General features: G+C 37.8%; 1 protein-coding gene across 9 annotated transcripts in view; it reads right to left on the bottom strand.

Annotated features, from left to right (window-relative positions):
• The window catches only part of CASK (calcium/calmodulin dependent serine protein kinase), a 225,369-nt gene that overhangs the window by 117,201 nt on the left and 87,641 nt on the right, over positions 1–20,527 (bottom strand). For all 9 annotated transcript variants that reach the window (XM_054802304.1, XM_054802342.1, XM_054802297.1 and 6 more), the window contains exons 3-5: positions 15,287–15,392; positions 5,191–5,268; positions 3,850–3,922 (exon numbers count right to left, since the gene is read on the bottom strand). In XM_054802304.1, the coding sequence (XP_054658279.1) occupies positions 3,850–3,922; positions 5,191–5,268; positions 15,287–15,392 (257 nt within the window). The remainder of the gene's footprint in view (positions 1–3,849; positions 3,923–5,190; positions 5,269–15,286; positions 15,393–20,527) is intronic.

Genomic DNA, 20,527 nt, shown 5'->3' with positions numbered 1-20,527 from the left:
TAAAATAATTCATTTCCATAGCAGGGAACACAAAATCCTAAGGCAAATAGCCACAGCACATGGTTTGCAAAGCAGTTTAAAAGACTGTAAGTGCCTGCCTACTTTCTGGTTAACCTGTCCAAATGTGCTGCATGAGTGGCCAGCTCATCGATCAGAAAACACGTTTTCTCACTGGCTGGGCAAATGACTGGAATATATAAACTTCCTGATCAGAAAGCACATAGATGTTGAGCTCTAAGTAGGCCAATCAGCATAAATATACTACTCAGCAAATACCACTTCTGAATATCCAGCAGCCAGCTAACAGTATACTAGGAAAAGGACAGGATGAAACAAGAAATGGGGACTCTGAGATAGGAAGCATATATACAGGAGGGGACATAAATGGGGTGGGGAGGGGGGAAGAGGAAACATTTGTTGAAGTTATTGCAAAAATGAACAGGTGAAAAAATCTGCAATAAACACTGAAGAAATGCACTTTTTGCAGAGCACTGTCCTGCTTCATAACTTACACAATGTTTAAACAGCCTGTTTCTTGAGCTGAATCACATTATACTTTCAGTAACTAGCACAAAAGTCTTCTGCAAACATCAGTCTACCCTCTTATTAACAGTGAAAATGTCAAGACAAGAGAAAGCAACTTTTCCTACATGCTGAGAATATAACAACTTAAAATACTGAATGCTGACCAAATGTGACTGTGCTAGATGCACGATGCTCCTTTAGGTATTCTACAACACATTAACTGCCACAGGGATTGGAAATATTCATGTTCACCTATTTATAACAAACCCACCACTTTCAGCTTTTAAAATCATAATTATTAAAATAATTGTATAGCACAGAACTAAAGGAAGTTCAATGGTCAGTGGTATTCTTCGCAGTTAAGAGTTGCAGATGCATACTATTAATTTTTCCCTTTCTTGAAGAAAGATTACAGCTACAGAGGACATTTTGGTTACTTGTTTTTAGTTCCATTAAATCTTGAGGCATATAGGGAAGTATCTTCAGTGGTATTTATGTTAAGAGAAGAACCATTTTAATGCAGAGTTAACCCAATTTGTTACTTTCTTATTCCTGAGGGTGAAGTAAGAGAAAACATTATTTTGCAGGACAGAATATAGCGAAGTGGAGATTTGGAAGAAAGAGATAAGTCATTCTTCTCCTATTTCTTTGTCCCATTTTAAAGGTCCTCTCCCATTCATCACTTTTTAATGACTATATTAACGAAATACTTTCATTATGGTCTAATACTGACAGCTGAAGAGAAAATGGCTGACTTCAGTGACAAATGGCACTCAAACTCTAGCAAGGGTTTTATGGAAAAAGACAAGCATCTCATTTCAGACCCACATTACTCCCATTTCCTTTTTTTTGTTCTCTTAAAGATAATTCTGTATATGAACTACTGTGTAATAACATCTTATGTTGGAAAAGACCCCATTTCAACGTTGCTACTTTTGGTAGCCACCTTTTGGGTCTTTCTGACGCAGTAAGATTCTGAAAGAAAAAAAGGAACAGCTGAGTTCTATATCACTAGGTTGGCAAAATAGGAATAAACGTAGTAAGGGAAAAAGTCCTTGACATTCACATTTCTGATGCATAGCTGTCCTGAGTTTTCCGCCTTCCTGCATTAACATTTTCTACTTTCCTTATCACAGAATCCAACTTCCAAGCAGTGAATGAAAGCAGGATCGCATTAACCGAAGGTGGAGCAAAGGTGCAATTGTCACTGACTATAAAGCCTTTAAGCAATGTTGAAGGGGGTCAAATGATGTACAGAGGCTTTAGAAACGTCTGGTCTCACAGAGCAGTGAAGGGAATTAAGACAACTACAGGCCATCTTGTGAAAGTCTTCATGTTTTGATTCTGTCATCGGAGGTGAATCTGGGCATACGGGAGTTTATCACGGGCTGCAGTCTTAGGGCTCCAGAAGCTTTGGTAGAACTGGTCACTTACAGAAGTCAGGTGAAGTTTCTGGCACCAGAATACAGTAAATTGAAGTATTCCCATCTAACTTTTCCTAATGAATCGAGAATTAAGGGAGCACAAAAGTGGCTAAAAGACACCTAATTTTTACAGGGACTATAAGGTGCAAATTTTCCTGGGATTCAGATAATGATCAAACATTTTGCAGTTCAAAATAACATTCACAGAAAGCTTAAGAGGGAAAAAAAGTAGTACAATTATATCAACCTCACAGACTTTTATTAATTCACTTTCACCCATTCAGATAATTTAGAAATTGGTCATTTAGTCTACTTCCTTTCAAAACAATGTCTACAGTGACATCTAGAGCTGGGATATTGCAGTTAGCTTAATATGGTCTACACCCAAACCCTATAGTTATATTTCTGCACTGCTTTTGCCAAAACGAAACGCTATCTGTTGGCATACGCTACTTTAGACTGATACATTAAAAATTCTTACTCACTCATGTAATTGAACAGGTTTATTTCTAAGGATAGTATTTAATAAAAACTGTGATTTTAAAGTTTTCAGAGTCTGAATAAGCTGCAAAATAAACTCTCATTTGACACTCAGTAAAATGGGCCTCCCTCAGAGGCCCTTGAAACTGAAATTTGTTTTCGCTTAACAACGTGGTCCACCAAAACCAGATACAGCTTTCAGGAAGAAACAGCAGCATAGAGATGACGTTAATCCTGCAATTCTTGTGTGGTACCAAAAATAAAAAATTAAAAGAACCTAGAACCTTCAAGACACAACAATATGAGACATTCTACCAGTAATTAAGAGGCCATCTTTAGAATTTCCTGTAAGAAATGACTTTTAAAATACCAAACTTAAAAAAAATCCACCTATTGCATGAAATAATTCTCTTGGTTTTAGAAGGAAAGGAAAAAGAGGTTGGGAAAGGTCTGCAAGCATGCGTACGCAAGACCAAATGACTTCCTAAATGAAAATCATCAGTTCACTCTCTGTTTTCTCTCCCCTCACAGATCACCTGCAGGAGGCTGACACACAGCTCACCCTCTCTCAATCTCCTCTATTCACTAAACCCCAATATTCACTTCTCAAACTGCACCATCAGAGCTCGTTAGAATTCTCATTAATTCCTGTAGTGCTTGACTCACATTGGATAAAAGCAAACTTTTAGAGAAGACAAGTGGGAATAACTACCTTAGACAAAGACATTAACTAAGAATATATATATTCAAATTGAAGAGTCAAACCCACCTAAGGTTAAAACTCCCAATTATTTACACTACAGTACTATGGGATAAACTGGTTCCATAAATATCCATAGAAATAGTACAAAATTCACCAGATCAAAAAGAGTATGTACATACGCTGTTCTTAAACACGGTATTTCTCCTCCCAAACTTGTTTGTATTAGAGAAGTTTTCATCATAATAAATGTTTAAGACTGCTTGCAAAAAGTAGATAATGCTACCAATATTATAGCATTTAACCATGCACATCTCCCCGAAATCTTAGTTTGGATGAAGACTGTCATTATTCTGTCAAAATGATACCATTAATCTACCAATTCCAGCTTAATTTATGCAATTAATTTATACACACATTTTCCTAACAAGAAAAAAAAGCAAGCAGATTTCATATGAATATTCAAAAACTAGAAATTAAACTGACTTTCAAAGTTGCAATCAAATGCATATGTAATCTGTGAATAAAGACCTCCTAAATGTTCTATATTGATGGAATTGGAGATAGGCTTTAATCTTACATGACACAGTAAGCGTAAACACACATTCAGCAAATATAGCTTCCTTTTCTATAGCTTCCCCCTTCCTCTAAAAAACAGAAATCAAAATTCACTAGTTTGTATTATTGTGGTGAAGAAAAAAAAGAATTAAACCCCCTTACCTTCACATCCCTGTGAATTATATTATTATCATGACAGTAACGCAGAGCTTCCAATATCTGTCTCATGTAATGACTGAAAAAACAAAGACATCATACATGACAAACCTGCAGGAAAAATTACTACACACATATAAAGTTTTAAGAGTCTAACTATATAAAACTAATCAACCAACTTAACCTTAAATATACAGGATTCAGTAGAATGGAGTTTGTGTATGAATAACAAAATCTAAAGTTTGAGGATTATTCTGACTGAAGCCAAGGAAAATTAGAAAAGAAAAATCTGCATTTTCCATTTTGCAAAGGTTTCAAATGTCCAACAATTCTGCTTCATATGACAAAGAAGTCAGGATCCTTCATTTTTTTTAATAACGAAACACAGAATGGAAAAAGGAGTCACTGCCTGATTTATCTAGAAAGGGACAGAACCAAGATCTTGGCTTGCTTGATGTAGATTAAAGACTAACTTCTTTCTCCTGTGTCCAAAGGATGCCCTAACAGATTACTGACCATACTAGAAAGCCAAGAAAGCCAACAGCTCCCTGTGCTGCATCAGGCAGAGCATTACTAGTGGGCTAAGGGAGGCAACCCTTGTCCTCTGCAGGTTCCAGCTTGTTATAGGGAAACACTTTTCCCTAGGAACACCATTATGCACTGGATCAAGCTGCCCAGGGAGGCTGTGGAATCTCCATCCTCGGAGGTTTTCTAGGCCCCACTGGACAAAGCCTCGAGGAACATGATCTAAATGCAATGCTTTGAGCAGGAGGTTGAAATAGAGACCTCTTGATGTCTCTTCCAAACTGGCTTCTATGATGCTAAAAATTTACAATGATGAAAAAAGCAAACAAAGAATCTCATGGGCTTTCAGGTCAATTATCATGCCACTAGGACATTGGGCTTTGTTGACCTTCTACAATTACATAGACTCTTTGATTTTAGTTTACCTTGTGAAACGTTGAAGTGACCATAAATAAAGTGATATATCAAAAAGAAAAAAAAAAGAAAAAAGATGACTCATTCTAGCAAGACCAATAAAACTCACACCTGTCAGGCAAGTCACCTAATGCCATCGTATCAGAGATCCATAAAAGGCAAAGACAGAGAATTAAGTATTGAATGTGAAATACTATTTTATTCAATAATCCCATCCAAATATACAACTAGTAAATGACAAAATGCTCCAAAATTCTACTTTTATTATGCTATTTATTGTAATAAACATTCAGACTGTGGAAGCACCATTATTTATACTATTCCAACTTCTAGCTACCAGATTCTACAACAGTATATTCTGTTCTTTTACATTTATCTTGTGGGATTAATTGAAATTATAATACATACCTGGCTACAGCCTCGCTGTACACAAATCCAGCATCTGCTCTCTTCACAATTTCAAAACACAGATCTGCTCCATCCATACTGCAGGTAAAAAGAGGAAAAAATGTTTAAGACAGATAACTACACTCAATTACATAAAAATGCTCCAAAAAATCTATTTACTCCACTTACATAAATCTTACATAAAATACTCTGGATACACGTACAACGCATTACTCACTAAAACAGCATTTAATAGGTAATCTAATAGAATATGGCTTGCCACAGGTATCACTAGCTCTGATACCTGATACTTTGTTTCTTTTCTTCCTAATTGTCTGTAGTCTTTCTGATAACCTAACTTCCCACAATAAGTAGTATAACACTTTTAGATGCACGAATATCAATAGTCCTTAGGCCAAAGTTAGACTGCCATTTCTCTAAAACCAAAGCAGCTTGGTGTGGCATAACTGCCATCCTTTTCTTTCTCCTGTAAGTAACCTAAGGCAGATTTATATCTAAAAATATTCATTGCTTGGTGGGGCAAAGAGAGAGTAACAAGAGTTAACAGGAACAATAAAAATTACATATTATACTTCATGCTTAAAAAGGCGCTTGCAAAAAATATTGATTGTAACATATCATTTTCAGCCTTCACACCTTTTCTTTTTCCTCTCCACCAAAGACTCAAGGCGGGGTAAAGCAGAATTTGCAAGGTATCTATGTGTTGGGTTTGCGTGGCAGGGTTTTGGTAGCAGGGGGGCTACAGGGGTGGCTTCTGTGAGAAGCTGCTAGAAGCTCCCCCTGTGTCTGACAGAGCCAATGCCAGCCGGCTCCAAGACGGACCCGCCGCTGGCCAAGGCCAAGCCAATCAGCGCCTCTGTGATAACATATTTAAGAAGAAAAAAAACACTTAGAGAGAGAGAGCTTTTGCAGCCAGAGAGAGGAGTGAGAAGATGTAAGAAACTCTGCAGACACCAAGGTCAGTGCAGAAGGAGGGGCAGGAGGAGCTCCAGGCGCCGGAGCAGAGATCCCCCTGCAGCCCGTGGTGAAGGCCATGGTGAAGCAGGCTGTCCCCCTGCAGCCCGTGGAGGAAGGATGAGGGGGTGTAGAGATTCCACCTGCAGCCCGTGGAGGACCCCACGCCGGAGCAGGTGGAGGCACCTGAAGGAGGCTGTGGCCCATGGGAAGCCCACGCTGGAGCAAGTTCCAGGCCGGAACGGTGGACCCATGAAGAGGGGAGCCCACGCCAGGGCAGGTTTGCTGGCAGGACTTGTGACCCCGTGGGGGACCCACGCTGGAGCAGTTTGCTCCTGAAGGTCTGCACCCCGTGAGAGGGACTCCATGCTGGAGCAGGGGAACGATGAGAGGAGTCCTCCCCCTGAGGATGAAGAAGCGGCAGAAACACCGTGTGATGAACTGACCGTAACCCCCATTCCCTGTCCCCCTGTGCCGCTGAGGGGGGGGAAGGTTGAAGCCAGGAGTGAAGTTGAGCCCGGGAAGATGGGAGGGGTGGGGGGAGGTGTTTTAAGAGTTGATTTTATTTCTCATTCCTCTACTCTGTTTTGCCTAGTAATAAATTAGATGAATTCCCTCTCTAAGTTCGGTCTGTTTTGCTCGTGACAACAATTAGTGAGTGATCTCTCCCTGTCCTTATCTCGACCCACAAGCATTTCGTTATGCCTTTTCTCCCCTGTCTGGTGAATGAGGGGAGTGAGAGAGCGGCTCTGGTGGGCACCTGGCCTCCAGCCAGGGTCAACCCACCACAATCTAGAAAGCCCACATTATCAGGGCCATTTTGGTAAGCTATCCAGAATGTCAGCATACAATCACTTTTGCTTTGTTACACACCTGCAATGCAAAACTTCCGCTTATGGAGTCGCAAGCAATGTGCAGAAGCTTTAATTCCCAAATAAATACAAAGGGTATCCCCATGCAATAGATACTATTATGTGGATTGAGCACTAACAACTGTAAGAGAGACTGGTGACCAAAAAAAATGCACGTTCATTTAAGGAGGAGGAAAAAAATATCCTGGCCAATTATTTTAGCACCTAGTACCATCTTCAGTTTTAACAAGCCCCACAAATCAGAAATCCATATTGCCAAACCATGACTGCTCATCGCTGCATCAATATTTTCCTCTAGATTTTTTTCCCAGTAGTTTTTCTGTCTTGCTCCATTTCATACACCTAGTCTGTATACATAGCTAAATATCACTCAGAGAATATACTGTGCTGCCCTATACGTAGTGCTGTATAGCAGCAACAGGGTCAGGTTCAATGAGAACAGCATAAATCTGGATTTAGCCAGCTCACTGGAAAACCCCCCTCATGTCAATCTCCCTTTCAGTGCTTCCTTCCAACAATTTATTTCAGCTAGATTGGAAACAAAATTGAAACCTGAGCAACACCAAGCACTGTAGAACATACAAAATGCATGATTAACTACCAAAAATTTGGAGCTGTCATTCTCATGAAGCAGTAGAACCCTTTAGAAGACTAATTTCACTCTGACTTTGTTATAAAGTACAGATGAATAAAGATCCAGAGGCACTCAAGTTTTTTAGCAATATCAATAGTTGCTGAGACACTGAGCCAAGAGTGTCATCCCTTTACACTAACTTTTCGATTAAACAAGGTGTTTGTAATCAGAATGGTCTTTAACCTAAATATCTACCTCTCACATATATATACCAGCATTTTTCATTTAAATTTTGTAACAGTAAGTGGCAATTTCAATTTTTTTTCTGTAAATATTTTCCATTAGTTTAAGTTATGTTGATATTAAAAATGGCTATGGGCTGTGAGCAGTAATGTTTGAACATTTTATTCCATTAAGATGAACTGTTGATCTCAAAAGCACAAATATACGACAGGTATTTTAATCTCTGACTTCAACTGACTACTTTTTCAAGACAAAATCTTATTTTAAGAGCAGATTTTTTTCATGTATAAGTGGGACTTGTATCACCCCAATGATGTTGGATTTTATCCGAATACCCTATGAGATTTGTATCTAGCTGAGGCTGTAAAAAAAAAAAGTCAGCCTCAGTTATAAGAAACCCCAGAAAATTCAGTGCACTAACAGCCTAAAAACTCAGCAATATCACAACCACTTAAAAGATGACTTTGCAGAAACTGAAAGGCTTATGTGATGCAAGAGCATTCAAGTTTTGAGATATTGGTGAAATGAAAGCTCAGGAAGTCTCAAGGTTTTGTAAGGACTATCAGCATTAGGCATGTGGAAACCGTAAAAAAAAAAAATTAAGATAAGTCAAAATCCAGTAAAATAACGACACAGAGATATATACATGCTGAAGACATATGTGGAAGATGCTGAAAAAGTTGTTAACATTACAGCACACTCATAATTCGGGAGAGAGTCATCTGATACCAGTAGAGGGCACTCAGGGAAGCTACATAAACTGACTCGGACAGTTTATGGTTTTACCCTGAAAGTGCCAGCTAAAGTAACTCTGAGCAGGGAGTTAACAGGCACCACCACCACATCTGAATCGTTTTGGGTATCAGTATGAACTATGTCCCCTAATTTCCCATATACCACTACTGATTTTTTCCATATTTTTAGCAGCACTGTGCCTGGATCTCAGCCCTTTGGATAAATGTTTCTCTCCGTAGCTCCGATCAGTGCTACTGTGCCCCTTGAAAATCTTTCTAGTATTCTGCACAAAGGTGATGATAAATTGTGACCTGCCCAGAAAGTTTACTCCTGAGTCATATTCAATGCAGAAATCTGTTGTGAGGCTAATAATCACTCTGAAGAATAGACACTATATTCCAGAAGACATCTACATTTTAATACTGGGGTATGATAGCTTTGAATGTTCAGGTGACTTAATAAGACATGGCCTACAACATCAGAAAGTTTGAGAAGCACAGCTTTAGGGAATTGAATTATTACTTAAAAACAAAAAAAAAAAAGAAAAAAGAAAGACTTGGCATATTGCTTGCAACTGAGTTTATTGAGTTTGTACCATGTATGTTAAAGGTCTGTGCACAATGGCATTTCTTCTTTCAGTTGGACAGTTTAAAAACTTGCCATCTTCACTTACAACAAAAAACCTGCCATAAATCAACCTGAAAAACATAGTATTTAACTCTTCTTGAAGCCCTACATAGCAACCTCTGAAAATTAAGACCAAAAAGTACAGAAAGTTATTTCCTATATATTGCCCATGCATCCAGGGTTTAGCTCATTCCAGATAATTAATGTTCCTGGGTTTACCTTCTCAGCGTCTGTTTTCCATACTTTAGATTGAGGCATCTTTACAACTTTGCTGGCAGCCAAGAGATGAATTTCAGTGCTTTTCATAAACTGACTCATTACATTTAGTCACAAACAACTGAAACTTCACTGAATAATACTTAATTCCTAAATCACAGCGTAGAAGATGATCATAGACTCACAGAATGGTTAGGGTTGGAAGGGACCTCAAAGATCATCTAGTTCCAACCCCCCTGCCATGGGTAGGGAGGGACACCCTCCACTAGACCAGGTTGCCCAAAGCCCCATCCAACCTGGCCTTGAACACTTCCAGGGATGGGGCATCCACAACTTCTCTGGGCAACCTGTTCCAGTGCCTCACCACCCTCACAGTAAAGAATTTCTTCCTACCATCTAATCTAAATCGACCCCGCTTCAGCTTAAACCCATTACCCCTTGTCCTGTCACTCCTTGCCCTTGTAAACAGTCCCTCTCCAGCCTTCCTGTGGGCCCCTTTAGGTACTGGAAGGCTGCTGTACGGAGATCTTAGAGAGTAGTATATGATCTTAGGAGTAGTAAGTAATTCTAAATAGGTATGCTCGGAAACAATTTTCTACTAGTGTTTTTTTATGATGGTCCAACCTGGTTTTTAAATAGCACGAAAGAAAGAACATATGCATCCTTAAAAAGCACTGGGTTTAGTGGTAATACAATAGTAGTACTGTACCTAACCTGAAATCTTTAATCCATACTCCAATTCAATGTTAAAACCTCGATATGTCAGCCAGTATCATGAGGCAATACAAGAATACTCACTTTATAGCAATGTTGTGTGAATTAGTTCATGTTGAGAATACAAGTATATGCATTTACATTTTATATTAATTTCTACCAGTTAATTTTGCTTAAAAGTAGGTCTTCTGAAGCTTTGCTAAAATAATGCAACTTAATGGCCTTTGATAATTAAGACATAATAAATACCGAAATGCCAATGCATCAATGTCTCAGTGCTGTGAACTCTCAGTTCTTCTGCCAAATTTTGCTACTTATTATAAAAGAACAAAATTTCATCCACGATAAAAATCCTGATTTCTAAGACTAATCTAATGACGTCTCTAAGTGTATTGCAAGCTTTTCAAAATTAATTTTAAAAGTTTTTCCTTTCGTTGGATATTTTTCAAAGTCTGGTGCAAACGTAGACCTAGAAGTATCTGAAACTATTTTCTTTCAGGAATGACAACAACCTGTTTTGGTGTGAAAAATAGAGATTTTACTTTCTTTTGATTTTACATTTAAAAGTTAACATTTAAGTCTTATTTTTATCCGAGATAATCCATTATGCAAGTATGAAAGAAGTAAAGTAAAGTAAAAAGAAAAGATGGACTACAGGTAAGACTGCATTTAAAAATAAAACCATAACTGGAATCCTAACATGATGTGCTGGTTTTGGCTGGAATAGAGTTAATGTTCTTCACAGTAGCTGGTACAGGGATACGTGTTGGATTTGTGCAGAGAGCAGTGTTGATAGCACAGGGATGTTTTTGTTATCCCTGAGCTGCGCTCACACAGAGCCAAGGCCTTTGCTGCCTCTCACCCCACCCCACCAGCGAGAGGCTGGGGGTGCACAAGGAGTTGGGAGGGGACACAGCCAGGACAGCTGACCCCAACTGACCCAAGGGATATTCCATACCATATGACGTCATGCTCAGCGTGTAAAGCTGGGGGAAGAAGAGGGAAGAGGGAGGATGTTTGGAGTGATGGCGTTTGTCTTCCCAAGTCCCCGTCAGGCGTGATGGAGCCCTGCTTTCCTGGGGATGGCTGAACACCTGCCTGCCCATGGGAAGTGGGGAATGAATCCCTTGCTTTGCTTTGCTGGTGTGCGCGGCTTTTGCTTTACCTATTAAACTGCCTGTATCTCAACACACGAGTTCTCTCACTTTTACTCTTCCGATTCTCTCCCCCATCCCACCAGCGGGGAGGGGAGTGAGAGAGTGCCTGTGTGGGGCTTCACTGCCAGCTGGGGTTAAACCACAACACATGATTATGTAAAATAATGAAAAAAAATTTTCACTCCATAAACTAAGAAGCTGTGCTATTTCACAGTATTGTAACAAAACGAATAGATAGCATTCATTTCCCCCCCCCCTTTTATTCCTTAACAGTTCAACAAAGCTGCATGACTGAATGTACCGTCATTTAAATGCTCATCAGCTTATACTTAATGTAAACCTGACTGCAATCATTTTAAAGTACTGCCTTGATGAATTTGAGATTTTAAAACTAAAGCATTTTTACATGTTAGGTAGGTTAAACAGCAAAGTTATATGTATATAACTATTATATATACATCCTGGTAAATGCAAATAAGATCAGTTCTTCTAATGTCCCAATAGATAAATCTCTCTTAGAATGCACTAAGAAAAGCAAAACCACCTATGTATAGTGGTGAGACAATATTCTGCAAATGACCAGATATTAAGTTATCTGCAATTCACTGACTACTCATGTGCCTGAGCTCTTCAGCATGAAAGGTAAGTACTCTCAGTCCACGTACTTTGATTGTACTGAGGATAAACTGCATATAACATACTCTAAGTCTAAAACGTGGTTTTTAGATACTTCAAATGGAATAATTGCTTTCTTTTAGAAATATTGCAAGTAGCTGACCCTTCTCAAAGTATTCTCATTCAATAAAGACCAATGGTCAGTAGGAAAAAAAATGTAATAAGCAATGGAATATAAAAACAAAAGTGATAGTTATATACCAAGCAGAAAACAGCGTTCTCCATAAAACCAGTGTTCCTCCCCCACCACATGCATGAACTACCAAGCAAACATCATGTGACAGGGACAAAAAGCACATTATTGAACAAATACGAAATAAACCAGGTTGCACCATTTCATGAATGGAATTTTTAAATAGCAGGAGAGTTTTGCACATTATTTTGTTCACTGCAAGACACAGACTTAAAGAAAAGATTGCTTTCATTTGTTTTGACACTGTAAAGCATGTCTCATATACTTCTATTGATTATATGCTTGTATTAGGCAAAAGGTCACAGTTAACTTGAGACTAATGATGGATCACTTGATACTCAGCTGTCGGCAAATAACACCATAGAATGGGAAAGAAAATTGCGACTGTATGATAAAAACTAGAGCTGGCCTTATCTCAGATGCAAGGTCTCTTCTAGAGCCACCAAGGGATCTCTTCCATCAGTGGAAAGCTGCTTCTGGGGAGTGTCGGGGGGAAATCATTTGGCACAGGCACATAGTCTCTCATTTATGATGTAATAACATCTAAATACTTTCAAAATAATAAATTTACTTTAAGAATAAGACTTTCTGGGACAGGGTCTGTTTCTTACTCTACACAAGCACTTCATCTATCACGGCCAACTGCTTCTAGGCAGTTTATTATAGCAGTAACCTAATGACAACCTACAGGTAACATGACATGATGGTCCCATTCTAAAGAGTGCTTGAATTTGTGTATAAACAGTGGTTAAAAACATAGCTAATTTTTTGGTGTTAAACTACATTGCTACTGTTCATGTTCATCAGTGCTTCTATGAATTATGACTTGATTTTTTAAAATGTTTATTGTAACAAAAGTTTTCAAAATTGGGCACAGATTGTATTTTTTCCTGAGTGGTACAATCTCTTGTTATCAGATATGCTGCATTTCCTGATTTAACTTGCACTTTTTTGTAACAATAGCTTTGGCAAGATATTCAGGGTCATTTTAGCAGCTGCTCCATGTAGCTCAGAGCTTATGAAACAGTAGTAGACCTATGTATCATTTATGTGCAACTGATGGCACAAAGTTTTAGGCTCGGTTATTCCGTGCATTGCATGTTCTGGACCTGAATTAATTTTCATGCAAAGCACCTGCCAGTCCACAAGTAGCCCATCACCAGCTGGGCTGATGTCTCCTCTGCAGATCTGTGATGTCTTCCCCTTTTCTGTAATTTCAGAATAACTAGACCCCAATAAAATGTATTTTATTAGTGTACACAGAACTTAGTTGCAAAGCAGTTAAAGTTTGTTACAATAATAGTATAAGGAACCAAAAGCAGTATGAGAGAAAATAATTTACCTACAAGTACATAGATGCTTTTCTACTAACTACAACTTTCTTATTATGGTCACAATTATATAGTATGCCACTAACCCAATCAAACTCAGGCAATGCAGTCTTACTCCACAGCAAGCATCGGTCTTCTGTCGAATCACTTTACCAAAGCATCCCCTTCAGCACAACACATTGCACCCACAACTCTTCCATTCCCTGCTATGTTTTGAGCACAGGTGTTCCTACTGTCTCATTTTCTATCACTGTGTGTTGCAAAAGAGTGATGTCTTGTAGAGTACAAGGGAGACAAGGACATATGAGATGGTACAGAACTATTATCCTTCAAATAATATAGCCTCACATTTCCTTCTTTCATGTGGCCTGATGTCAGGTACAGTATTTGTGTGGTAATTCTAATTGTTCAGGCTTACATTTTATGTATACAAACTTAAATGATAATAGGCTTGTCATTAAAAAATAATTACTTCTTTTGTCTCATGTTTCTGAGCTACTGGCATGGTAAAAATAGAAGCAAAACCTTTTTTCCATTTCAAAATCTTGTTAATTATCACAGTATGTCTCCCCAAGGTATACATAATTATTTCATAATAGGATAATTAAAGTCCCTTGGTCCATGCTTTGGGATTTACAAAATAAAACCCCCAAATTCAGTATTGAATCAAAACTTACAGAAAAGAAAGCATAAAACAATTATTTCACACAATCATAGTTTTATAAACTCACCTAAAAAAAAAAAAGCGGAAGACTTTCAAGCAACAATTTTCAGCTTCACATAATTTTTTTGCTGTCAGCACATAACTTTTTCTCTACCTCAATGGTAAAGCTAACGTGTGAGAATTATTTTTTAAGTGCATATCTCAAGTCAAATATTTGGCTCTAGTGGACATGCCGTTTCAACTTAATACACTGGCATGATGTGGCTTGCTTCAACACAAGCAGGACAAACGCATCAGAGAACGTAATGCAGGAAGATCAGGGAAATTGAAGAGGTATAAACACATATGCCCAGGCAAATTAGCAATGCATATATGCAGAATATAAAAAGAAGAGCTGGTAGGGACAGAGAAGAGAAGGAAGATCAAATATGGAAGATGCACAAATTCATAGTCTGCATGTCTGTTTTCGTCCTTCCCAGTTAGATAAAAACCTAACTCAAGAAGGACGAATAATTTTCCCTCAAAGAAGGAATGTGGTGATGTAGGGGCTGCCCCCCCGCTTTTGTTTCTCGTTGTTCATTAAAAATCCCAGTACACTGCTGAAAAGTCATGTTTTGTTCACCCTTCTGTATGTCAATGGTAACTAAACTCTTACATTCAAGTTTCCAAATCGTATCTTTTAGACAAACCCCTCTTTTCATACAAAGTGAACAGGTACAGTGACTTACAAGAATACTTCAATACTCCAATAAGCTTTACTTTCTTATCTAGTAAAGGAAAAGCAGTGGTAAAGAAACAATAGTCTGGAAAAAAACAGACAAACCTGCAATTGGAATAGAATACCACCAGTTACCCAAAGATGACGACTATCAACAGATTTTTAACTTGTTCTGATGTACCCTATTAGGGACACAGCTGCCATCAATGAAAGCACACAATAAAGGATCGGCCTGATGTTAGCCACTTAGCCAGTGTGACAACTTTTTTTATTTGGGACAACCTGTATTTGCTAGAAATAAATATTTTCATAGCACTCAAGACTTCAGAGCTACAAAAACAAGCAGGTGGAAGCAGACATACTTTTAGGATTTTATTTAGCAAATGACAACAAAGAAAGGTAAAATCAAAGAGAGAAACTTACAACTCAAAGACCATATAAAGCATTCCATCTGAGCTGTATGTCTCCAATAGCTCAACAATATGAGGATGCTTCAGCATGTGACAAATACTGGCTTCCCTCTTCAGATCTGTGGAAGATAATAAGGTAGTGTATTAGCTATATAATCAAGCTGTTGAATAAAAAAAAAGGAAATTGAAAACAACTAGAACACAATGTTTGGAAACACATACATATCTGGAATTTCTAACAAATTCTTTAATCTTTATAATGAACACTGATGAGATATTTATTCTCCTTCAGAACTGAAGTGTGAAATGAAGTTAAAAAACTCACACAGATCTCAAAATATAAACACACAAAACTTAATGGGCTTTCTTGATTTGACATTAATAAAAGGTCATAATCTGAAGAACTGTACAGTAATAAGTTCCTTTAATGCACATATGCAGACTACACTGAGATTTTCATCCTAAATATCCAACATCACTGCAAAATCATCTCCAGATACAGAACTATTAAAACCTGGAGGTCTCTAGTCTGATTCCTCTGCTCAAAGCAAAGTCAACTAGAGCAGGTTGCCCAGGACCACATCCAGTTGGGTTTTGAATATCTCCAGAACAGAGAACCTGTCTAGGAAACCTATACCGGTATCTGATCATCCTCTAAGCAAAGAAGTTTTTATCTTATGTTTAAATTCCTTGCAGTTTACTTCTTTAATAGTAATTATTTTTTAAAAAATCACAATATATGAAATGACACTGGCATAAATTTTAACTAGCATATATTAACTTGCATCTCTGTTCCAGAGAAGAGGGAGACAAGCAGAAACAGTTGTGAATAAAGAGCAGAAACCACTTTGATATCTCTCAAAGCGTGAGAGGTTTTCTTTTTAACCAAACAACACTTACTTTTTCTGATCACAAATCAATCCTCCTGCTAGTATAGAAATGCAAAAAAACTAAACAGCACTGAATTAATTTTCTTTCTTTGTTGAAACTATTTGGTATTTTTGTTATTTAGTCATCCTCAAACTTTTTCTTTAACTTACCACTAATACTCTAGAAAGATAGCAAAATCCTGAATGAATAGTCTTGATGATAATTTGAGAAGAGAGGAAAATATCAGTCTGTATTCTGAACTAGACATTTTACTTTTCCATTCTCTTTCCATACAATTGTTTATTGTTCAAGAATGACCTACATATGTATTTACGGGAAAACATAAACAGTGTTTCTTGGTTTGAGAATGCTTACCACATTGTTCTGCTACACTAGAAAGAAATTTAAAATGTACTAATTTCATATTAGAAATGTAATAGGGCACATATGAATCAATAACATTCAAAAGCACAAGTAGTGAGATGAACATACTTTCATGTGAAGCATTTAACAGGTTACTCAGATTTATGCTAGACTTTCAATCTTTTAGTCATCTATAAATTCAGAAGAAATGCTCAGAATTTGGAAATGACTGAATTTTAATCCAAGAAAAAATTTCTGATTCACAAAGTGCAAATTTTCTTACTAGAACTTCATATTACACTTGCATTACATGCTTCCTCCCTCACATCCTTGCAAATATTACCTAAAAGCAAAATGAGCAGAGCAACCCCTTAGAAACCATTATGTAATGCCATCTTAGGAAGTGCAAACAGAGCAGCAAAAAGAAGCAAATTAACTGTCTTTCATTGATGCAGAAGAAATTTCGATAAAGAAATTCATGTAAAATTTGTCCTTTATACAGAGATGAAATTCTATGAAGTAAGAAAACAGCAGTATGTCTTTCACTATTGAAAATACTCATATATCAGTTTTGATGCCACCTTCATGCAGAGGAACTACTAACACCACATTGTAACATTCCCTTCCATCACGCTGAGGTATCGATTTGACACTAAATGATTACCACCTCTTTTCTAGGCAGTGAGGTTCTCCTTGTCTTTCACTGATGTACACATCCAGTCTTTCATAAATAAGATCGCAGGACGGATAGCATAAGAGAATAGAAAACTATGTGTTTTTGTGAATGACTATGATCTCCAGAAAATATGGTGCTTTTATTTTGTCTCTTACTGCATAATGACTTTAATGCTACCACACTTCACCATGGTATCTGATGCCTATTTTAGATGGAAAGCAAAGTGAAAATCCAATAGGAAACTACAGAAAAGTACTGCTTTATTTATGGGTAAAAATTGTGTTCAAAATAGTTTATTTTGGTGGCTTACTTTATTAATTTCCTGTGGGCTTTATTTATATTTTGAAGGGAAGCAGAAGTGTGAGGAAGAAAATATATGCTGCCATTTACCTCACTCCTTTGTGTAATATTGCACGAGTGAAACAACTGCTCATGGACTGAGAGCATCAGCAGCAGAGGAAGGAGAAACAGAAAATGGAAAATAAAATCTCCAAACAGGAAAACAAATGAATAGAAGTCACAGTACAAGTTTTCATATGACTAAGGGGTCTTTGGGCTAAGAGCGGAACAAAGTGCTATTTTAAAAACAACAGGGACTTGTTTAACAGTAGACCTATTAAGGAACAAGAAAGCTAGGTATAAAGACACAGATGGGTACATACCACATTGATTCAACAAAGCCGCAGGGCAGAAAAGAGATGATGGATTCTGAAGTCCATTTGGACTGTGACCCAAGTGTCAAAATATGTCATGTTTAAGACCAGTAAAAAGGAAAGGGGAGGGAGGAGAAAAGGCAGAGATGGCACATACATTTCATAGAATCATAGAATCATAGAATCATAGAATCATAGAATCATAGAATTGGTTTGGTTGGAAGGGACCTCAAAGCCCATCTAGTTCCAACCCCCCCTGCCATGGGCAGGGACACCCTCCACTAGACCAGGTTGCCCAAAGCCCCATCCAACCTGGCCTTGAACATTTCCAGGGATGGGGCATCCACAGCTTCTCTGGGCAACCTGTTCCAGTGCCTCACCACCCTCACAGTAAAGAATTTCTTTCTAACATCTAATCTAAATCAACCCTCCTTCAGCTTAAACCCATTACCCCTTGTCCTGTCACTACACTTCATTGTTTTCACTTAAAAAAATGACATCATCATCTACTCAATCCTTTATCAAATGCTTTTACGAGACTGAATTAAATTTCATCTCCACATGTTCCTCAAGACGTAATTAAAATCCCAAGTGCCTACAGATACTGTACCAGTTCTGAATACAACATAAATCCAAGCAGATGTTTGGCTGCAAGCAGGTGACTGAAGATTTGCTAAGAAAAATCCCATTATTATCTTGTGAGCCACTGTCTTTTTTGTAACTTACCATTCTGAATATAACATCGTATGAACTATTTGCTACCTCCTGTTAATTTTTCTAAACCTCTCCTGAGTATTTTAGCTGTGTTGTATAGTAATAAAGGTCCCACACATCCCATATCAAAATAAGCCTTTCAAATTCCAGACACCTAAAACAGCTTCAGGACAACTCTAGAATCTGTGAATGGACTAAGTTGGCTTTAAGCAGCAAGAGGTGACATGTACCATTTAGTAATGGTTATGTATCTCATATTTAGAACAGTCTCCTTCACTAGTAAACAAAATATAGCTAAAAGAACATACCCTAAGGCAAGGTCTTAGAATCTAAAACAAACTGTCATCTTTTAATTGTGGGACTATTTTATTCTTTATTTCAATCTTTTTTGAACACTTCATCTATTCATTTTTCTCTTCTTGATATGGCTCAAGAAATGACTTTCCGGTCCATTCTTTAAGCCTTCTCTGTCAGCACTTCTTTCAAAATTAAAGATTAATGACAACAGAGATAATAAACAGAACAGCAAGGTTTAAAAGCACAACCTTTAAAGTTTCTCTGCCAACTACATGAAAGGCAGAAACCAGAAATAGGGAGAAAGATGCGGTGTTTCATTTGACTTGCTTAGCACATAGTCAGATACTTTACATCATAATTGGAAAAGCATTTAAACGCCGTCATTTTACACTACTGTTACCAGTAAACACTACAGAATTTCAGTCTGTTTACAAAACTTTGAGGGGTTTTTTTAGCAACTGGAGACACATTCAAGTTTCTATTTTATACATGGCTAATTATTTAGAGTCACTGAAGTCACTAAAATGGCAAAGTTCAGACTTTTGTAACAAACAGAAAAGTTCTAAGATGGAAAAGGGAATTCCCAGAGATAACCACCCCACAGAGAAAAGGCAGCCTTGCATGTGGATAGCGACACTGAAAAGGAATTGCTGGAAGTACTAAAAAGATAAGTGCTCTAAATAATCATAAAGAAAGATATGTCAGTCTTTGATAGAAAATATAAAACATCAGCATCACTTAAAATTTCCATGGGAGTTAACTACCTAACATCCTATGCATCTCTGACAATTCTAGCAAGCACTTAACTTCCTTTAAAAATCCAATACCATACTGAACGCATTTTGAGAGTATGCTCATGATGTCCTACAGCATGGAAGAATTAGATGCTCTCTAGCAGCCTGGATTATAGCACCATTTTAACATCTTAAAAGTAACATCCACAGACTGTAGCAGCCACATCTTTTTTGAGGAAGGATGGCATAAAGTTTCTTAGCCAGATGGAAGACATATATCATTTTTAAACGTACAGCATTTTGATTTTCCCGGTTCAGTTCTTTAAAGGATTAGTTCTCCAACCACAGCTTGGGTATGACAGTATTTTGAAAAGGTGTATCTACATCAGTAGTAAGCTTCTTGCTTAAAATGCTTCTATATATTTTGCACAGTGAGAATAGGATTATATATATAATTCAAATAGATGTGGTAGTAGTAAGTTTTAAAAGGAAATCAATATGCTTTTTCATTTGTTTGTATCATTCTCATCTACTGTCCTTTGGTGCGCATCATGGAGAAGCTGCTGACCACTCCAACTGGAATTCTTCCAGGTACAGCTAAACTGAATGATGTCCTCGGGAAATGTGCCTGATGCGCTCCAGTCTTGAACAGGCCACAGGGCCACACAGTCCTAGTTCAAAGTAACCCCCTGAAGCATGTATAAGGCAGACGCTGAGACCTCATCACCAACCGTTTCACTCTACAAATACACTGGTTTTTCTTTTGTGGATTAGCCTTGGCTAGCTGCTAAACTCCCACCCAGCTCTTGGGGGTAGAAAATACGAAGAATGGGAACAAAAAAGCTCAGGGGTTGAGATAAAGACAGGGAGATTGCTTACCAGTTACTATTGTGGGGAAAATAGCCATACTTGACGAAGTTAACATAATTTATTGGCAATTAAAATAA

The sequence above is a fragment of the Grus americana genome, chromosome 1 (assembly GCF_028858705.1).
Source record: "Grus americana isolate bGruAme1 chromosome 1, bGruAme1.mat, whole genome shotgun sequence".
In the NCBI taxonomy this organism is placed as follows: Eukaryota; Metazoa; Chordata; class Aves; order Gruiformes; family Gruidae; genus Grus; species Grus americana.
This window is presented reverse-complemented; position numbering and strand designations above follow the sequence as displayed.